This window comes from Myotis davidii, unplaced genomic scaffold (assembly GCF_000327345.1).
Source record: "Myotis davidii unplaced genomic scaffold, ASM32734v1 scaffold172, whole genome shotgun sequence".
In the NCBI taxonomy this organism is placed as follows: domain Eukaryota; kingdom Metazoa; phylum Chordata; class Mammalia; order Chiroptera; family Vespertilionidae; genus Myotis; species Myotis davidii.
Window position 1 is genome coordinate 2,584,666 of NW_006284343.1, and position 21,829 is coordinate 2,606,494.

A 21,829-nucleotide genomic window follows, 5' to 3' on the forward strand; every position below is an offset into this window, starting at 1 on the left:
CTCCAGATACTGCCAGATGTTCCCTGGGAGATGAAATCACCCCTCTGCCCCACACGTGCAAACCAACGGACTCCAGGGCCCCTGGAAGAAAGTAGTGGAGGATGGGAACCCTTGACCACCAGGCTGATACGAAGCAGTGAGGAGCCTTTAGAACCAAGCAAAGATAATGTCTAAGTAGCTGCTGAAGAAGGTAAACTTGACAGCAAAGGAAAAGGTTAGATTGGGGGAGTAGTGAATGGACACAGCACAGGCTAAATGTTTTTCGGTTAATCTGCGTGTGAGGTGACATGATGATGACCTGCATTAGAGTTGTGGAAGTGTAACAGAAACTTCCATGGTCAAGATATCAAGAGAGCCCATTAGAAGGACATGAACTTCCTGGGAAGTTAACAGTAGAGTGTGATGTGTGCTAAGATAGATAAGGAGATGGCCAAGATGGTTGTTAGGGAGATGAATGTAGTTTTAAGGATGCTGACAATGGAAGGGTGGTGACACATACCAGGCAGCAGCACAAAAGGCTGGACTGAGCTTCAGAGGAGTGAGAGGACTAAAGATAAAGACGTGGCAGTAGTGGTCTGCTTAGAGGTGATGCTTGAGGGAAGAGTCTGCTGAAGTAAAAGGACAAGACTGACAGGAGTGGAGGCACGAGGACCGAGACAAGTGAAGATTGGGTGGAGGGCTGGTGACTAGAACAGCCAGCTAGGAAGTCCATGATGCACTTGAAGAAGCAGGAGGTGTAGGAAGGCTGAACACCTGAAAAGGGAAGGAGAAGTGCACTCTAGAGGGGTCCATAGGGCTCCGTGCTGTTGAGACATCACGGGAGCAGTGGTAACCAGACTGTGAGATGACCAGAGTCAGTGTGCCTCTCCCTGGGCCTGAGCAAGGTGGCACGCCACAGGCAGGAGAAACCGGTGGGGTTGCACAGCACTCCCCACTCCAGGATTCCACCGCACTGCGCTTTGATGCCTTGCTGAAGGGCGCTGCATCAAGCTCGTTGAAAGCTGTGAACCCTAAAGTGCCCCCACACTGCAGCCTGCAGAACACCGCCCCTGCTTTCATTTGTTCCTCTGACCCTGTGCCTTTCCCTGTAGCCACAGCCGGCCCGGGAGAAGTTCTACAGCATGGCTGCCCAGATCAAGCTCCTCTTAGAAATCCCTGAGAAGATCTGGAGCTCGATGGAAGCCTCCCAGTACCTCCACGCCGCACAGCTGTACCTGCTCTGCTGCCACCTGCACAGCCTGCTCCAGCTGGATTCTTCCGGCTCCCGATACAGCCCTGTCCTCTCCCGCTTCCCCATACTCATCCGGCAGGTGGCAGCGGCCAGCCACTTCCGGTAGGTGGGTCCAGCATGAAGATCTCTGGTGCGGGCTGCGCTTCACCGCTACAGCTTTGTGGAGGACGTCTTCTTTCCTGGGGCACCGAGGCTCTTGTCTCAAGATGTGTAAAGTTCACTGGTGACCTTTGTCATCTTTCTAGGTCAACCATTCTGCATGAAAGCAAGATGCTGCTCAAATGCCAGGCTGCGTCGGACCAAGCAGTGGCAGAGGCCCTGTGCTCTATAATGCTCCTAGAGGAGAGTTCTCCTCGCCAAGCCCTGGCAGACTTCCTGTTGGCCAGAAAGGCAGCTATTCAGAAGCTTCTCAACCAGCCGCACCACGGTGGGTACCACGGGAATGGGGAAGGATGAGCTGAGGGAGACTGAAGCATCCAGAGCATTTTCTGTTACTCACTCGACTAAAGGAGAGTGTTGAAGAGGATGGTTTCTTCTCGTAGGTGCTGGGGTCAAGGCTCAGATTTGCTCATTAGTGGAGTTGCTGGCCACCACTTTGAACCAAGCGCATGCTCTTTTCTACACTTTACCGGAAGGGCTGCTGCCAGACCCATCCCTGCCATGTGGCTTGCTCTTCTCAACTCTGGAGACCATCACAGGCCAGCATCCTACTGGTAAGCTCGTAGCCAACCTTTCTTTATCTTCTGGTTCATTCAAATGATGTTTATTGAGCATCTGCCATCTACTATGCTAGGCTCTGGGGATACAGCAGTGAGCTGGACAAATATGGAACCCACCTTTGTAAAGGTAACAGTCTAGTGGTAGAGGCAGATTTTGAACCCAAATACACACATACCTGTTTCATATCAGTATTGGATGTGAAGTACAAGTTGGCTTGGGAGCACTGACATGAGGGACCTCACCAATGTTACTTGCACTGGAGAAGTGATATTTAAACTGAAACCTAAAAGCTGAATAAGACTTAGGTGAAGAAGGCAAGGAAAAGAGTGCCAGACAAAGGGAAGAGGATGTGCAAAGGCCCTGAGGCATGAGTGGGCCTCCCAGAGTTGCACAGCGTGGGCCTATGCCCTGCTGGAGGGAGCGGTCACCTCTGAAGAGCTGCAACTCACTGATCAGGATGAGTGGCCATCATTTCTTCCCTCAGATCTTCAAGGGAGGTTGGAGGATGGTGAGAAAGAGTAAACATACCTTTTAGACAACTTAAGTTCTACTTTGCAAATGTCGAGGGCTGCACAGCACCCAGTACTTCTCTCTCTTCCCCATTCCATTCCTCGCTTTCCTTGCCTTCTCAGCCAATAGGATGACCGGAGTTGGAGGGAAGCTGCCAGCTCCCTGATGACGGAAGCCCTGGACATATACTGTACTTCCCTTTCCCCGCCTTTGCCAGGGCTCCAGTCTGCCCTGCCCAGAGGAAGACTAGATAGTCTGTGGAAATTCCTTGTAGATCCATTTTTTTAATATGCTGTTCAGAGGATGGCCCGGTTCCTTCTCACTTGGCCTTCTCTTTAGAAAAGGGCATCGGCGTTCTCCAAGAAGAGATGAAGCTCTGCAGCTGGTTCAAGCACCTGCCGGCATCCATTGTCGAGTTCCGGCCGGCTCTGCGGACCCTCGCACATCCCATCAGCCAGGAGTACCTAACCGACACGCTGCAGAAGTGGATCCACATGTGAGTAGCCAGAGCTTTCCCGAGGCCGGCGGGCACCACCCTGGCAGCCTCGTGTGTGGCCATAGGGCCAGTGATGAGTGAGGGACCAGCCTGACCTCCTGGATGATGCTCTGCACACCGCTCACTAGGTCATGTCGGCACCTCACTCAGCCACCTGTCGCCAGCTTCATGGAAGGATACCCCCTACTGTGGGGAACCAAGAAGGAATCTGTCTTTCAAAAGACTACGTAGAGGATTTTAAATTCTCTTTATGTAAGAGTCCTGTCACCCTAAACTTTTATTTAGTTTTTGAAGACACTCTGTAGGGCTCTCGACTTCCTTCCAGATGCCTCAGAGAAGCAAGGGTAGGCCTGGTGAAAGGGCCACAGGCTCTCCCCCCATCCAGCCCGAAACGCTGTGTTCATGTGTATTTGTAACTGCTCTGAGAGAAGTACATTTATGTAATTGGAGGTTTTCAAATGGAGGCCTGCTCTTGCTCTTAATAAAGGTGTGGAATCACGAATCCAATGAGGCCTAAGGAAAATGATTGTGTTGCAGGTGCAAGGAAGACATTAAAAACGGGATCACCGGCCTGCTCATGTTCGTGAAGAGCATGAAAGGCCTGGCGGGGATCCGGGATGCCGTGTGGGAACTACTGACCAACGAGTCCACCAGCCGCAGCTGGGACGTGGTGTGCCGGCGGCTTCTGGAGAAGCCCCTCTCGTTGTGGGAGGATTTGATGCAGCAGCTGTTCCTTGACCGATTACAGGTACCGTGGGCAGTCCTGTGGCAGTCCCGTGGGCAGTCGGTTTAAGCCAGTCCTAGTGTGATCTGTGACTGTCTGGGTTGAGTCCTGACGTGTCCTCAGTGTGTTCTTTCCCTGTGGACTTACCCCAGGGAGTCCCAGCATGCCTTCCGGGGGGGAAGGGGAGTCTCTTCTGGATCTGCACAGAGATCCCAACTCGGTGCTGGAAGAGCCCAGGCCTCTGTCAGGCGGTCGGGAACGTGCCTGTGTCCATCAGCGATGACTTTGTCCTCTGCCAGCGTCATGTCATCTGAGGCTGGTGGAGAACATTCGGAACACTGGATGGACTGCCACGTGGTCCTCTTGTTTTGAGATTTCTGAAAGGAATTGCTTTTCTCATTCTGTTTTAGACGCTGACAAAAGAGGGCTTTGACTCCATCTCCATGAGCTCCAGGCAGCTCCTCACCTCCGCCTTGCAGGAGCTCGAGAGCAGCACCAGCAAGTCCGCTTCCAACAAGCACATCCACTTTGAGCACAACATGTCTCTCTTCCTGTGGTCCGAGAGTCCCGGTGACCTGCCTCCCGATGCCGCCTGGGTCAGCGTGGCGAGCCGGGGCCCGTTTGGCGGCAGTGGGCTCTCCATGAAAGCTCAAGCTGTCAGCCCTTGTGTGCAGAACTTCTGCGCTGCTCTAGATGCTAAACTGAAGGTGAAACTGGATGACCTCCTGGCTTACCTTCCCTCTGACGACTCGTCACTGCCCAAGGAGGTCACCCCCCTGCAAGCCAAGAACTGTGCCTTTGACAGGTACGCAGACGCCGGGACTGTGCAGGAGATGCTGCGGACTCACTCGGTGGCCTGCATCAAGCACATCACGGACTGCGTCCGGGCAGAGCTGCAGAGCATCGAGGAAGCTGTGCGAGGCCCGCAGAGTGCCCTGGGCCGTGACAAGCTGCATGCGGTCCTTTTCATGGCCAGGCTCTGCCAGTCCCTGGGAGAACTGTGTCCTCACCTGAAGCAGTGCATCCTGGGAAAGTCTGGGAGCTCTGAGAAACCAGCCAGGGATTCCAGGGCTCTGAAAAAACAAGGAAAGGGGAAAACGGAGAAAGTCCTACCTACGCAGGCCCAGTGGCAGGAAGTTAAGGAGCTCCTCCTGCAGCAGAGTGTGATGAGCTACCGGGTCTGGAGCTCAGCGGTGGTGCAAGTGAGTAGCGAGGCCACGCACATGTCTCACTCCCCCCTCATCCTCACCGTCTCCCTTTCACTATAATCCAGTCTTGCCAACCTTGATCTTTTAACAGAAAGGGAATAACAATTCGTATTCCATACAGTTACTTACTTCACTTTTCTCTGCCACACAGAGCAAATGTCAAACCTCTTCCATTCATTTCTGTCTGGACTTAAACAGAAACCCTGGTGGTTTTTCCCTTCCATCTAATGAGAAAGACCCTCTCTCTGGATAAGGATCTATATTTCCTGCTCTGCACCCTAAATATGTTCTCTATAGTCTCTGCTGTTGTCTTAAGAGCTGACACTCTCAGAGTAGTTAGCAACAACATTCCCTTTGCCGATACCAATAATTAGCCAAGAGAAGAGTGACGTTTGCCACCTGCCACCCCACGTGACCTAAGCAGCAGAAGCTCTAGAGTCTGAAACAAACTCTGCAGGATCTGAGTGGCCTCTCTGGGCATCTGCCTTTTATCACCAGGTGTTAGCTCATGGATTTGCCCAGTCATTACTTTTAGATGATGCTGGCTCAGTCCTGGCCACGGCCACCAGCTGGGATGAACTGGAAATTCAGGAGGAAGCGGAGTCTGGCAGCAGCATCACATCCAAGATCCGACTCCCTGTCCAGGTAAGCCAGGGCCCCTGTCGGAGCCGGACTGAGACCTGCTCTGAGGAAAGGACAGAGCTTAGAAAATCACTAATGGTCAGCTGCTGAGGGTGAGCTGCAAGTAATAGTTGCAACTTTCTCTGGGGGTGGGGGAGGCCAGTGGCCATGGGGCCAAGTAGATAGACTGCTCCAGAGTCCGTTATGATTCTTCCCTTTTGTAGCCCGGGCTCTGCTCATTAGAGAACCACTTACCCTTTAGTGAAAACAGCAGCGTAAAAAGGTGCCACTGAGGGAATGACAGCCAGTGTCACTCGGATCTGTTAGCTGGGCTGTGAGAGGGGCTGATTGGAGAGGTCAAGGTCTTGGTGTGAAGCCAGGATAGATGGACCTGTATTTACTGCGTCTCATTTAATCGATGCAAGATGGACCCATATTTACTGCGCCTCATTTAATCGGTGCAAGTTGGCGACTCGGTGCTCCTTTGTTCTTCCAGCCGTCCTGGTATGTGCAGTCCTTCCTGTTCGGCTTGTGCCAGGAAATTAATCGGGTTGGAGGCCATGCCTTGCCCAAGGTGACGCTGCAGGAGATGCTGAAAAACTGTGTGGCTCAAGTAGTAGCTGCCTATGAGAAACTCTCAGAAGGAAAAGAGATGAAGGTAGGTGTTTGAAGTTTTCTCCATTAAACAATGAAATAAACCTTAGCTTTCTCTGGGCTCTGGGCAGCGCACAGCAAGGACTCTGGGTGCTGAGGGTCGCTGAGCCCAGGCTATCGAGTTCGTAGTGGCTGCGAGTTTAATTACACCGTCCTCAGGGGTCAGGCAGGTCTTCATAAAAAGGCAGTCAGTACAGTGGGAGGAGGAAGGCCTCAGAGTAACAAAGACCCCTCCTGACCAGGCACGGTCACACACCGGGGTTTGGGGCGAATCATTTACGTCTCAGTTTCCTCAGGATCAAATGTGGCCTCTTAAACTAAACTTCTCTGGGGCTGGGAGGAAGTTGGGAGGATGACAGAGCACAGCCGTGGCACACGAGGTATTTAAGAGTCCCTGCCCCCCCCCTCCCCTCTCCCCCATGGTCTGGGAAGCATTCTGCCCTCGTGGCATATTCCCACTTCATTAGTAACATTTTAAGACAGGCCCACCTCCCAATTTGGGAAGAACTCAGGTAAGCCTTCTCTCCTGAGCTTGCTCACAAGGCCTCTCCTTCATGCAAGGGGCGTTTTCCCTTTAAAATGACCATCTCCAGCACCTGAGACCTTTCATAAGGGCTGGGTCCTCCCTGCGGTTGGGTTTTAAGACCAAGTTTCTAACTTGTTTTGTTGTGAGATTAAAGTGGTATGAATGGAAAAAACATCTGCTTCTGAAATAAGCTGGGACTCAACCAACCCGTGACGCTGTTTATTATGTGCATAGAAGTCATCTCCTTTAATGGGCGGGGCATTCGTTTGCAGAGAGAAGGTGCATTTCCAATGACCCAGAACCGGGCGCTGCAGCTGCTTTACGACCTGCGGTACCTCAGCACTGTGCTCACAGCCAAGGGTGAAGAGGTGAAAAGTGGCCGCAGCAAACATGACTCCAGGTAGCCTCACCCCAGCTCTCCCAATACAGCCTCTGCCCAATGCAAGAAGCCCCTTTCCCGGGGAGCCACCAGCCAGCCGTGCTGCACAGTAGCTGTGCTCGTTTTAGACAGGAAGCTCCTGTTGCCAGCAAGATAAATACTGACCAGCTGCTGGATACATTCCACCTCCAGGCGGAGTAAGTAGGATCTCATTCCTCTTCTCCAGTCAGCCTACCAACTGCTGGGTATAATTGGAGCCTCCAGTGCCCTCCCTAAACACAGCATGGGAAAAATGGACTTGACTTAGACATCCCATCAGCTCAAAACTCTTGAGGATTATTAAGCACAACAATTAGTAACAAGTGATGCTGAGCCAGCAATTAAGAATAAATCCAGCTCCAGGATTTCCATAGCATTCAAGTACCAGAAAATGGGTTTTTGTCCTAAAAACGAGACTCATCATCCTAATCCTTATCCTTTTTTTCAGAATTGAGAAAGTGACTGACTACTTGGAAGCACTCATTGATCCCTTTGACCTGGATGTGTTCACACCACACCTCAACAGCAACCTCACACGCCTGGTGCAGCGAACTTCTGTAAGCCAGTCCCTGTGAAAGATAAACCCGCTCTAGTGCTATCGCTCCTGGAGGCAGTGCTGGGGAGGAGGGTGTGGGGCGGGGCAGGACGCAAGCTGAGGTGAGTTATGAAGACTGAAAGAGGATTAGGTAAGATCTCACTGCTGAGATCTGACCCCATTCACGGTAGATAAGGATTATTCAGGTTTTATCCAGGCCTCAGAAAGGAATAAAAGAGCCATGTGACTGAGACTCTGACAGGTGGTAATTTTTAAGCATTCACACACTGAAAAGAACATTCCCCAAAATGATGGTGATCACAAAGTGACTGATTACTGACAGAAGCAGCTTAAACTGGCCAATAAACCCACCGTGTTTCTGTACCCCCTTCTTGTCTATCAGGTTCTATTTGGACTGGTTACTGGTACAGAGAATCAGTTCACCCCCAGGAGCAGCACATTCAACTCGCAAGAACCCCATAACATACTGCCGCTGGCATCGAGCCAGATCAGGTAACGATCCCACCAGGCTTCTGCTGGCCCCCAGCTTCCTGTTCATGCCACTGAAATGCCTTCATCTTGTCTTGGAGGTTTGGACTTCTTCCACTCAGCATGACAAGCACTCGAAAGGCCAAATCAACCAGCAGAAGCATCGAATCCAAAGCCCAGGTTAGTGCAGAAATCAAAAGGTTCATCCCTATGGATCCTGTCCCATTTCCCACCAAACCACCCAATCGGCTCCCCTTAAAGAATCGATAAAGAACTGGATGACAAAATGCACTAATGCTGCTTTTAATGGCGGCGCAATATAGAAGTACAGGTTTTACTAGCTTGAGCTGAGAGGTTTAAAAGGTGCTCATTTACACTATCAAGTAGCCTCATATAGAAACAGATCTCAGGCTGCCGAGGCTGGAGATCTGCAGGACAGGAAAGAGGTTGTTCTTGGGTTTTGTAGGATAAGAGAGTGAACTGCTAACCCAGCACTATCGTTATACTTGTTTGGGAAGAAAAGGTTGGTTTTGGTGATGGTTTCATCTTCCATTTCTTTTACTTGGGTGGTAAATAAAAAGGAAATTTGCCTTCTTGAGTTTTACATTTTCTTGTTAATACACGTTTTGTTTCAGGAGGTTGCCATCCATTAGCCTGCAGGAGGAGTCCTGGGTATTTCTGCATTGTGTTGTATACATGTGTGTTTGAGAGCTCAAATGCTGGCTTCTTATAGCATTTAGTTGTTTACTTTATTGCTAGACAAAACAATAGCAATGAATCCTTTCCACATTCCCTGCCACAAACCCATTAAGATCCAAAATCCTTGTCAAACATCTGGTTTTAAAACTTGAGAGATGGTAGTAAAAAAAAATTCTTGCACAAACCATCTACTCCGTAAGCAGTGGCCTGTGCAGTAACTTCCCTCCCCAATTCTAAATTCCTACTTCAAGTAACTGACCTTTACATTCTGTCCATAGTAGAGGAACCACCACGGAAAGGTGTAGATTTACCCTTTCCTACAGTAGTTCCATCTGCAAAGTTTAGTCGTCCCATGTCCTCTTCAGTCCCCTGAACTAGAGCTGCCCGTGCTTCTCAGGTCTGTGTGCTGTGTGCACTCCGAGTGGGGAGGGGTGGGGCGGGGCGGGGCGGAGGGTGAGCAGGCAGGAGGATCTGGGTGGACTCTAAGGCACTTTCCTCTCCATGCCATGGCAGGTTGTCCCCCCGGCACTCTCCCGAGCAGACGACCCGACGCATCCCGGCTCCTTATTCAGACAGTTTGTCAGTGAGGACGAAGACGCTACGCCTTCCTTATTCAAACTTGGTTGGCTCTCTAGTATGACTAAGTAACATGGGACATGGCCATCACTCTCTAAATAAATACTACTGCATCATTTCTACTAACGGTGCCTCTGCTCATCTGTTTCTAAGCCACACTAGTCTGTCCAGTCTCACTGGTGGAATGCAGCCCCTAGTTACTGTTAATGGGGTCACTTCAATTCTAAAGGGAATCCTTGGCCAACAGACTCACAGCCCTGTGACTTCAGACATCAGTTCCAATAGCTTACACTGTCAGCATTCAACAACGCTGCAATTCTCGACACTACAGGGTAGAATTATCAGTGAGATCACGTAAGCTGCCGAGAGAACAAGTATGTAAGACAAAAAATCATTACATATTTCTTGACTGTCGGAACTGCAATGTTTTCTACCCAATCGGAGATGTAGGCTCTGAGCAATAAGGTGACAATTATCTGCATATACAAGAACCTGAAAGACATTCTCTTGGAAATACAAATACACAACAGAGAGGAGACAGTCACTGGGGAGGGTGCTTCGCATACACAGCCTCACCTGGACTGACTCTGTTACAAAGGAGAGCATTTCCAACCGCACAGCTACATACTAAGAGGTAGTATGGCAATTTCAGTGCAAGACTGATCAAGGTCTATATTTTGGAAAAAACGTATGTTTCTTCATGGAAACTACATACTCTTTACTAGTTTATTGAATTTAAAAAATTGAAGATCCCGCATTTTTAAAAGGCCTTTTTACATAAAGTAGAATTTCTAATTGACAGATTTGGAAATCAATCTGAATTGGACAAACTATGGACTCAACACGCAGATGAGATTTCCTCATACCATTACCTTGACATGGATTTGATACCCACCCTCAAAAGAATCCTATAAAAAATTGCTTCAAAGCCCCTTTAAAATTGCAATAGTGCAGCAAAACCACAAGTAAACAACTGCCTGTTAACCTGTTATTTCAAATATAGAGTGGAAAGCCAACAGGCATTTTTTGTGCAATTTTTTAAAACATCGTAAGATGAAATATCAAATCTGCACAGCGCTGTCCCTTCACAGAAGGCAAGAAACCACCAGCCCATCATGTTGGAGGCCGGCCTCGGTGCTGTAGGCTATGAAAGTGGGCCTCCTTCAGGGTCTGGTTGATGTGGAAGTAAAGGCCTTGGCATAGTGCAGACTGCTCAGGTGCGGGCTGAGGGGTGTTGGGGCTGGACCCGGTGACGATGTGGTTCAAGCTACTTTCTGGCCCACTGGCCCTGTCCGGGCTGTTGATGCTGCTGCTGCTGCTGCTGCTGCTCCCGCCACTGTCACTGCTTGAAGACTGGAAAGAAAAAGGAACAGTTTCACAACTAGGCTACTTGTTTCTTAAGACCCTTACTGTGGTTTAACTTAAGAATATTCTTCCTACCTAGTCTGAGAAGTACTAGCATCAAAACATATACTGAGCTAGCCCAGCTGGTGTGGCTCAGTAGTTGAGTGTCAACCTATGGACCAGGAGGTCACAGTTCGATTCCCAGTCAGAGCACATGCCTGGGTTGCAGGCTCAATCCCCAGTAGGGTGCATGCAGGAGGCAAATAACCATGATTCATCATTGATGTTTCTCACTCTCCCTTTCCCTATCTCTCTGAAATCAATAAAAAATATATATTTTTAAAAGATGCAATGGGCGAAAAAAATATATATACTGGGCTTGCCCTAGCTAGTTTGGCTGTGGTTAGAGCATCGGCCCAAAGGTCACAGGTTTGATTCTGTTCAAGGACACATACCTTGGTTTTAGGCTTGATCCCAGGCCCCAGTCCGGGTGCATAGGGGAGACAACCAATCAATGTGTGTGTGTGTGTGTGTGTCTCTGTCTCTCCCTCCCTTCCACTCTCTCTAAAAAAATTAATAGAAAAAAATATCCTTGGGTGAGGATTAATAGTAACAATAACATATACTGGGCTTTACAATTTAGAAGTTACGTTCACCTAAAACAGTGGTCAGCAAACTCATTAGTCAACAGAGCCAAATATCAACAGTACAACAATTGGAATTTCTTTTGAGAGCCAAATTTTTTAAAGTTAAACTATATAGGTAGGTACATTATTATTAACTTAATTAGGGCACTCCTAAGGCTTAGGAAGAGCCACACTCAAGGGGCCAAAAAGCCGCATGTGGCGCGCGAGCCGCAGTTTGCCAACCACAGACCTAAGACATTCTATCACAGCTACCCTGTAATGTCAAGTGGGATTACTGTCCCCATTACAGATCCCTAAGTGGCAGGGTCCAGATTGAAGCACAGGCTTTCTACCGCAAATCCCTTCAACTGCATCTTAACTCCTTTACATGTCTTCTCTATCTCATCATTCATTCCAATAATTTCTAATAGTCAAGGGAACAAGTTCTCAGCCTGTAAGGCAGGGGTGGGGAATGCCCAGCCTGGAGGCCAAATAAGGCCTGGGAAGTCATTCGGTCTTGGCCCTGCCACGGCATTAGAGGTGAGTTAATGAAATGTTTGAACAAATGTAGCAGGCGAATTCTGTATGGCCCTCAAATGATGTTATAAAAATCCAAATGGCCGTTGACAGAAAAAGGTTCCCCACCCTACTCTAAGAGTAAATATCACTCATTGGTACAGAGTGTAAAAAAGGTATCCTCATAACAGATAAAATGGCTTCTGGGAACAAGTAAGAATAAAAAATAAAAACCTGTGACAATTTGTGGTTATCTCAAGGACGCGAATGGTGTTCTCTGAATGCAGAACACACCCTGAGATTTTAATATACTTCTTGTAAAGTGATATTAGCATTTTTGCAGTTCGATGTGTGTATATGTGCATGTGCACAAACCTGTCTAATATTTTAATGTAACTAACACGACTGGGTGTCTAAGTCATCCTGAAGAAGGTACTCAGAGATCCCTAACAAGAGTCACTCAGAAATCTCCTTTCTTCCACTAGTAGGGGTCTCAAAAGAGAAGGCAATGGTAAGGATCCTTCAGAACTACGGTATTACACAATTTAAATACTGCATTTCTAACAAATGATAATGGCAATCATTTAATTAGCACTCCTCTATTTACAACTCAAAAACAATATTGTACTAAAAGGAATAATACATGAGAAAGTTAGAATTCTAGTAATTAATGAATTGGTATAAAATTTTTCCTCATTAGCTTTTTGATACATCTAAATTTATATTCCCTTAAAGATACTGGTTTTGAAATGTCTGCTTACAACAATGTAAAATCTACACACAAGAAAAAAGCCTGGAAAGAAATAGCTCATAGTACTAATGTTAAAATTAGAGAGAGGGTTTACAGATCTTATTTTTTCAACCCTTTACTATGAATTTTTTGCAATGTGGTTATTACATATTTTACATTACCAAAATAAATGTATAAAAATGTTGTTTCAAGATAGATACTTTGAAAGTGATTTTTAAAATACCAGAAGTTACACCTAACAATACATATATAATAATAAAAGTGTAATATGCTAATTAGACCGGACGTCCTTCCGGACATCATTCGGAGGATCTTCTGGATGAAGCTGAGGCTGCGAGGAAAGCCCGGGTCCCAGATGCCTGCCTGTGACCGGAGGGAAGCCCGGCTCCTGGGTGCCAGAAGGAAGCTGGTGCTGGCAGCCAGAAAAAGGAAGGCCTACTAGTATATTATAATCGGGCCTCTGGTATATTATAATCCACATGGGTACATAAGAATCACATGTGCCCTTTTAGAGAAATTACAGTTGTAACTGATGAAGGGACATTGGGTTGAGGTCTAAGTAACTTTGATTCTACTACAGTGGAGCTCGTTAAGGAGCTCGTTAACTCAAATTACTCTGTCAACTCAAAGCAAAAAATTGGCTGAGAGACAGCTGGTATCTCAAAAAACTCGTTAGTCGGGACATTTGTAAGTCAAGGCCCCACTGTACTTAAAAATATACCTGTATATAAACATGCCTGAAACAGCAAAGAAAGCATGTTCACCAAATGCATCCATCATTGATAAGGCTTAAACCAAGAGCTGTCATGGTCCATGGGTCACCTGGAGCTACTGAGCATAGGTCACATATCCTATTGCCTATAGGTAGTAGGAGACAGCCTAGCTTTCTTTCCACAATTAAAAAAAATTCATGAAAACATAAATGGGCTGAGTGGCATCAGATGGCAGTGTTAACAGCAACAATTACATTTACTTGAAGACTTAAGAAGTCAAAGCCAATTTAAATAATAATAAAAAACAAACAAACGTGCTTTCCATAGCAGCCTCTCCTGACCTAGAGTGTAACAACCTAGAATTGCCGCTGGTACACCTCACAAGGCCATGAATATTTAACAAGCAGGTAAGGTACTACACTAGGTAAGAAACCCACCGCGCAGAAAACTTTGTTTCCTCTTAGTCTGTTTTCTTTGTTTTTCGTTACAGGTAGTGTCTGAAAATTAAGGCAAGAACTAGAATCAGTTTCTAGTAAGTCAAGTTTCTGTTTCAAATTATATTTATTTCACAACTTAACAGCAAAGGTGACACTATTCTGAGAAAAGGTAAAAGTTCTTTAAACAGGTTAGAAATGACCATTAAAAGGGGGGAGAGGGACACAAATACACTAGCAATTCCTAGTCCATTTAAAAATTTTTGTAACGTAACTTTATAAAGACACATATAAAAATGTTTAGTGTGCCTGGCCTGCATGGCTCAGTGGTTGAGCATCGACCCATGAACCAGGAGGTCACAGCTCAATTCCAGGTCAGAGCACATGCCCAGATCGCGGGTTCGATCCCCGGTGTAGGGCATGCAGGGGGCAGCCAATCAATAATTCTCTCTCATCATTGATGTTTCTATCCGTCTCTCCCTCTCCCTTCCTCTTTGAAATTAATAAAAATATATTTTAAAAAAAATGTTTAGTGTGGCCTTGTTTAAACAGCTAAAGTCTACAACCAAAATGGATAACAATAGAGAAATTGGTTAATTTATAATATCCTATATAATAAAAGCCTAATATGCTAAGTGTCCATGTTAGTTTGACTGTTTGACCAGTCACTATGACATGCACTGACCACCAGGGGGCAGACACTCCGACCGGTAGGTTAGCTTGCTGCTGGGGTCCAGCTGATTGGGACTGGGCAAGATGGGCTGGACATGCCTTGGAGCCCTCCCACGGTCCCTCCCTGGCCCCGCCAATCAGGACTGAGACGGGCCGGACACGTCCTGAACGAACCCATGCACTGGGCCTCTGGTATGTATATAAAGTACAATACATGAATTATAATTCATAACAATGAAATTGTATTCAGCTATTAAAAATTACATATACACATACATACACACACACACAAACACACCAAGATAGAAACCTTCAACATCTTTTTTACAGGTTACAAAACAGTATATATAGTATGTCAGCTGGTTTTAAAATGATTTTCTTTAATGTAAATATACATATATCCTAAAAATAGTCTGAAAGGATATATATGCCAAAATATTTAGAATCTGGACCTTCTATTTTTTTTTTTTTTTTACTATATATTCTATAGCTTCTACAAAAAGAGATTTCTTTTGTGGGAAAAATGATCATGAGTGAGAATATTGCTACAAAATAGAGGTCTTTAGTTAATTTTAAGACTTAAATATACAGATCAGTAGTTCCCAACCTTTTTTTGGCCATGCCCCACCTGAACATCTCTAAAATCCTGATGGCACCCCCCTGCCCGTGACATGTTTCTTATTATTCAAAAGGTGAACTCCTGTTCACGTGGAGGAAGCCTAAAAGATCATTAGCTTGGTCTAAACAAGCTTCCAACGAACATGGCATCCATGAAAGAAAAAAATAAAACAACGAAAGGACAGCTGAAGTACTGAGGAAGAAATTACTAAGAAATTGTTAAAAAATAATATGAAATGATACAAAAAATTAGCAAATAAAGTTTCAAAACATATAATAGAGAACTGCAATGCATAAATGTCACTATATATTTATATACTGTATATGAAGTCCCTAAAACCATAAGAAATGCAAAAAATTCACTAATAACTCATCCTCAAATTGCCCCCCTGTGGGGCATGTGCCCCACGCTGGGAACCACTGATATAGATAGATGGATAGAGTCTGTCCATAGGATTTCAGAAAGACTGTTGGCCTCCCTGAGCGACTTAAGAACCTTGACAACAGCCTCATTTGTATTCACTTGCATTGAGGAGGGAAATGATACCTTCAAACTAATAAGAGACGGCCCACATAGAACCAGGATGGGGTCCTGAAGTATCAGATATAGACTCCTGTCATCCAAGGTAAAAATAATGTGTCTCTTTCAAGATCCTTTGGCTCTACTGTCTGCCAATTCAAGTCTTCTCGCTCTCCAAGAGGCTTTCGCGAGTACCTCACAGACTGACAAGTGTTTTTCAAATGGATGGTGCAACCCATTGGTGGGGAGCAACCAGCACAGAAAAGAAAACAGTGCAACAGGGTGAGGGCAACTGTGACACTTTTTTCGATTATTCACAAATATATGTGGTATGTACTGGGCCATAAAAAAAAACATTCCTATGGGACAGGGTCAAAAATGTTTGAAAGTCATTGTAAGCGGTCTTATTAACACTCGGCCAGCAAAGTGTTCTACTTGATGGGATCAAGACCATTTACTTTTAACCCTAAAGGCATAACATCAAATTTTAACTCTATCAGTGTTTTAAGATATACAGAGATAAATCGGCTTATAAAAAAACACACGTCCTAACCCGTTTGGCTCAGTGGATAGAGAGCAGGCTTGAAGGGTCCCAGGTTCGATTCTGGTCAAGGGCATGTACCTTGGTTGCGGGCACATCCCCAGTAGGGGGTGTGCAGGAGGCAGCTGATCGATGTTTCTCTCTCATCCATGTTTCTAGCTCTATCCTTCTCCCTTTCTCTCTGTAAAAAATCAATTAAATATATTAAAAAAACAAAAAGATACACACACACACTTGAAATAGGAAAAAAAAAATTGTATTTCCCCCACCGAGTGGCACCTTTTCGTATCAACTCCTTGGGGTAGGAGGGCGGGGGGCACTACTCGAGAACTGGTACAGTCTGTACCTTGTTACTATTCCTGCTCTGAAAGACTTGAACACGCTCTGCACTGAAAGAGTCCAGAAACTTGGGGGCTGAGAAAGATTCATCAGCTAGGATCCCTGTCCCCAGGCTCCTGGCTCCTTACAGACCGTTTATCCAAATCCGAGGTTACAAAGCGCATTTCTTTCCTCTGACTTTTCAATTTGGGCTGAGTGCTGACTCTGACCAGGTTATTTTCAATGACAACTTTGTATTACAAATCAAAAGAGAGTAAGGTCATGATCTGTGAAATAAAAACCCTTGCAAATCCAGGTACACAAGCACAAAGTTCAGTTTATGAAGATTCTGATCGAGAGTCTCTTTCTAAATACACAAAGGCAGCTCACAAGAACCCTGTGGCGAAGCACTGTGTGAAAGGGGAGGATTCTGTTAGCGTAGGCAGTAATGAAACCTACTTGTGCACCCTGGTAACTGCAGATAAGACCCGGAAGAATGCAGTCCACTTTAGAATCACCTGTAGGCTTTTGAAAACATGCCAGGGCCCCAGCTCGGGAAGCAGTGCACTGGGCTCCCTGGTCATTTATTTACTGAGCTTCATCAAGAATGTGGTGACAATACAGCCACTGATAAGGACAGCACACAGCCACTGAGGTGACAGGAACCTAGCATAGGTGTGGACGAGGGAGCGAGGAGAGAGGCTCCTTAAAATGGATGGTGTCTGAATGGGCCTAGAGAAGGAGGAAGAATCTTTTTACAAGGAGGGTGTGACAAAATGGGAGAATAAGCAAAATCGGGAGTGTTCTGGGGAGGAAAGGCGAAAGATGGTGTTGGCTGCACCACTCCAGGAAGCGTTAGTGAGACAAAATATACATGAGTCATGGCTAGGTTATAGGTGCCCCAAGTCTGCAGGAACAGTTTCCAAGCATGTAAGATGTTTTCAGATCTGCACTTAGGAGTGAGGAAGCTAGGGACCTATTAAGATGAACGAGGTCATGGAGATCGAGCAGGGGCCAACTGGGAAGTTTTCTAGAACATCAAGCAGGAGAGCAGGCCAGCATGCGGACCGTGGCAATGTCAATGAAGGGATGTGTGTCGTATCCCAGAGGGAGATGGGACACAGGAAGGAAATGGAGACATCCAAGTTGACACCAACTACTCGGGACAATGCCTGCCAAATACAGTTGATCCTTGAACATGAGGGTTAGGGGTGCTGACCCCCTGAACAGTTAAAAATCTGCATATAAATTCTGACTCCCCCAAAACTACTTAACCACTAATAGCCCACTGTTTACCTGAAGACAAATAACATAAATAGCCGATTAACATATATATTATATATTAAATTATACTAGAGGCCTCGTGCATGAAATTAGTGCACTGGGGGGGGGGGCGCCCATCCCTCAGGCTGGCCTGCGCCCTCTCGTATTCTGGGAGCCCTCAGGTCGGACTGCTGGTTTTGGCCTGATCCTAGCCTGCAGGAATCTAGCCAAAACTGGCAGTCCGACATCCCCTGAGGGATGTAGTAGTGCATGAAGCAGCAGGCAACCGGGGAGGAGCCCGAGCCAGGCATTATACAGGCAGTCCTCAGGTTATGTCGGATTCAGGTTACGTCAGACTCGACATATGTCATTTTGTGGTTACGTTGCCATCTCCCATTTACAGTATTTATTTTTTAAAAAGTTCCATCATTTCGACGTATGTACATGTGCTTTATGTTTTTTATTATTTATTTACCACAAGTAAAGGTCAGGAATTGTTATCTTTCTTTTAATTTTTTTTTACTGTTTCACTTCATTACTGCAGTGTATGTGCTCCATGTGAGTGACGTAGGTGCTTATGAAGGTGGTTCCGACTTATGGTGAAAATCGCGTTACATCGCGCCATAGAAGCGGATCTCTGACGTAACCCAAGGACCTACTGTATTATATTCTGTAATCCTATAGGGTAAGCTAAAGAAAGGATATTTAAAAAATTATAAGGAAAACACATTTACAGTACTGTACATATTTACTTTAAAAAAAGAACGCATAAATGGACCCATATATTTCAAACCCGTGTTGTTCAAGGGAACGTTGCTACCATTGTATAGGACTCAAGAGGAAGACACAAAGTGATAAATATTTCACTTCTTGCTCATCAAGAAAAAACAAGCCTAACTTAGCCACTGCTAACGTGATTCATACATAATGGCTTTACAGAAAAATTTTTATTCCTATAGTAATAATATATATCTCAATTTTAAAAAGAGCATCCTAAGGCTCACATGTCATTAAATCTAAGTCACTGGTGTTCAAATTCAAGGTCTTCAAACACCAATTACATTTTGAAAAAATAAACAACTACAAAATAATACTAGACCCCAAAGTCTTCTTTGTATTTATTCTACATAGATAGAAATAAAAAATGGTTTCTTGCTAATACCATGTTATAGCATTGACTTGGGGACACTTTCCAGCTATTCTTCTGTTTCTATGATATCTGCCAAGTCAAGGACCTTGCTGTCCTTGGATAGTTAGCACAGCTTCCCAGAACCCCCACCGGCTCTTCCAGGAGATGGCACACGCCATGGCGAGGAGCAAGCTGCTCAACAGTCAAGCCCTGAGGCTCACTGATCCTGCCTCTTGCTAGCTGTGTTTCTCTGGGCAAGTGACTTTACGGTTTTCTGTGCCCCGACATTTCCATCCGACAAGTGGAAATGATAATACCTGCCAGAACGCAGGAAGAAAATGCACAAGCAGAGTGGAAGTTTCTTTCTACGTCACTCATCTGGCAAGTCAGTGCACATTCCTTAGCTCCGTGGAGTGTAGGAAGAAAGAGGCCTGAGCTGGCTCCAATTTCCAGGCAATTACCATTTACTTGTGGCATAGTTTAATAGTTTAACAGAAATCAAACACCTCAAAAACAAAACAAAAACACCTCATGTCTTACTTTACAGTGCTTGCCAATATTATTACATTTAGGAGAAAAACATAACTTTTGGGAATTTTAAATCTTAGAATTAAATTTTCCTTCCAAATGAAAGTTCTTCAAGTCACGAAAAAAGGAATTCTAGCCCTAACCGGTTTGGCTCAGGATAGAGCGTCGGCCTGCAGATTTGAAGGGTCCCAGGTTCGATTCCAGTCAAGGGCATGTACCTTGGTTGCAGGCACATCCCCAGTAGGGGGTGGGCAGGAGGCAGCTGGTCGATATTTCTCTCTCAGCAATGTTTCTAACTCTCTAACCCTCTCCCTTCCTCTTTGTAAAAAAATCAATAAAATATATATTTTTAAAAGGAATTCTAAAATTATTTAAGTATTTTAGGAACAAGAAAGGAAACGGTTTCTCTTAACTGAGTTAGTCTTAAGGAAACTTACCTCTGCCCTACCTTAGAATTAAAAAGTAACATTTTCATCAATAAGATAACTTGTCATGTAAATTAATAAAATAATCCATTTATAAGGAATCCTTTTACTGCTTTCCCTTTTATATATGTCAAAAAGCAGCCAAATAACCCCAAGCTTGCTATTTATGGCTACAAGCATAATGATCTATTCCAGGGGTGGCGATTCAATTATTCAGGGCTTAACTTTCCACTTTGAAGACTTTCCCCTGCCTTTTGCTTCTCTAGCTCTCCCTGGGTTCGCAGGCCTCATTACTTGTTAATGCCACCGCTGGAGAAGCACAGCACCACAGGCCACTCGCTCAGACCGCTGGTAGAGGTCCAGCCAGCACAGCTGAGACAGAGGGTCCAAGTGACCACTGCCCGAGAGGGCTACTGGTGCGTGCAGATACCATGACAGATAAGAAGTACCTGCACTGAGAGTAAATTATAACAAAGACGACGTAGCCCGTCCCCAGCCTGATGATTTACATAGCTGCTTAACCACTGAATTTCTTTGGACAAGTAAGAACAAGACATAGTAACCTACAGGCTGAGTAACAACACACAGTTTTCTTCTGTCATACCAATACAAGGGTTTTAGAAAGGGAGTGCAGGTCATTTTCTACCAACAGCAATGAAAATGAATCCTAAGGAGTGTGTCTAAAAATAAGAGATCAGAGATGTTTAATTTTTTTTAAACATAACAACTTACATTCCTGTTCTCTGGCATCAAAAATGTAGATATCAGGGGAAAAGACCAATACAAACAGTTAGACTTACTACTACACCTTCAAACGACTGTGAATATCATATGGCAGAATTTACATACAGATACAAGTAAAGAAATATTCACGCCGACACCATGAAAGTAATCACTGCATCCTCTTTTAAGGAATAGTCTTATAATTCAAAAGAATAATGGGTTCTCTCCCTCCCGGGAGCACACCCCTGCCCCCCAGGCCCTTACCATTAGTAAAAAAAGAAAAAGAAAAATAGAGACTCAATTAGTGTTAGTGTTTTATCATCAGATGCTCACGGTAGCCTCTAAAGTATGGTTTCTTTCATCTCTGAGATTCCCCAATTACCACTTCAAACAAAGGTCAATAACTTTTCTATTCATCATTTTTTAAAAAGGAAGAAAAAGTGTAATAGGAAAAACTTCAAAAGAGGGATAAAAGCTATAGAAACTCATGTCTCCATGTAGAACAAGCATGTCAAACTCAAAGGCTAACACGGGCCAAATAAATGAGGCATGCGGCCTGTAAGCAGTGAGTTTGACATGCTTGATGTAGAAGGACCGAGCTACACTTTTTGTTAGTTGTTCCTGAGTGAGTCTTCCCCACATGACAGTTACAGACCCCCACCCTGGGGGAGTTACTTTGGATTTCTGGCAAAGACTGGATATAAGTCAGGTCCTGTTATCAAGAACTAATTAAAATGAAAATTATCTGGTTGTGCAAGAATTGTGATATACAGAATTCTGCTTGAAGTTCTGAGGCTTAGGAATGTTTGCCATTGAGGAGATTCTGTGAGGTGGTACCTGTCAAGGGTCTAAATCAGTGATTCTCAACCTTCCTAATGCCACGACCCTTTAATACAGTTCCTCATGCTGTGGTGACCCCCAACCATAAAACTATTTTCGTTGCTACTTCATCACTGTAATTTTGCTACTGTTATGAATTGTAATGTAAATATCTGAAATGCAGGATGTATTTTCATTGTTACAAATTGAACATAATGAAAGCATAGTGATTAATCACAAAAACAATATGTAATTATATATGTGACTCCTTAGGCGACCCCTGTGAAAGGGTAGTTCAATCCCCAAAGGGGTCGCGACCCACAGGTTGAGAACCGCTGGTCTAAATCGTTAGGCACCTAATTGAATAGCAGCATCACTTCAATGTGAGCTTCCCTTCGGCACCCTGGCTCAGCCGTGCGAGGACTTCTCCGGGCATGCATAGGTAGCACCCTCAGGAAGCCAGAACCCTGGGAGCTCTCTTT

The 21,829-nt window shown here is 45.4% G+C and overlaps 2 protein-coding genes across 5 annotated transcripts in view; one reads left to right on the forward strand and one right to left on the reverse strand.

Moving 5' to 3' along the window:
• The first annotated feature begins 210 nt into the window (after nt 1–210).
• Nucleotides 211–9,533, forward strand: COG1 (component of oligomeric golgi complex 1). Of its 3 annotated transcripts, XM_006754599.2 has the most exons (14): nt 212–1,333; nt 1,477–1,658; nt 1,774–1,944; nt 2,801–2,957; nt 3,495–3,705; nt 4,092–4,883; nt 5,388–5,534; nt 6,007–6,168; nt 6,963–7,090; nt 7,557–7,665; nt 8,047–8,156; nt 8,234–8,312; nt 8,768–8,804; nt 9,345–9,432. In XM_006754599.2, the coding sequence occupies exons 1-13, from the start codon at nt 1,122–1,124 to the stop codon at nt 8,783–8,785; spliced, it is 2,478 nt and encodes an 825-aa protein (XP_006754662.1). In that variant the 5' UTR covers nt 212–1,121; the 3' UTR covers nt 8,786–8,804; nt 9,345–9,432. The 3 variants fall into 3 exon arrangements, with proteins under 3 accessions (XP_006754661.1, XP_006754662.1, XP_006754660.1); XM_006754598.2 differs by lacking the exon at nt 9,345–9,432 and having other exon boundaries at nt 211–1,333; nt 8,768–8,902; XM_006754597.2 differs by lacking the exon at nt 8,768–8,804 and having other exon boundaries at nt 9,345–9,533.
• Nucleotides 8,412–21,829, reverse strand: part of FAM104A (family with sequence similarity 104 member A) — an 18,403-nt gene continuing 4,985 nt past the window's right edge. For both annotated transcript variants that reach the window (XM_006754596.2, XM_015570653.1), the window contains exons 3-4: nt 13,795–13,854; nt 8,412–10,760 (exon numbers count right to left, since the gene is read on the reverse strand). In XM_006754596.2, coding sequence (XP_006754659.2) covers nt 10,521–10,760; nt 13,795–13,854 — 300 coding nt within the window. In that variant the 3' untranslated portion in view covers nt 8,412–10,520. The remainder of the gene's footprint in view (nt 10,761–13,794; nt 13,855–21,829) is intronic.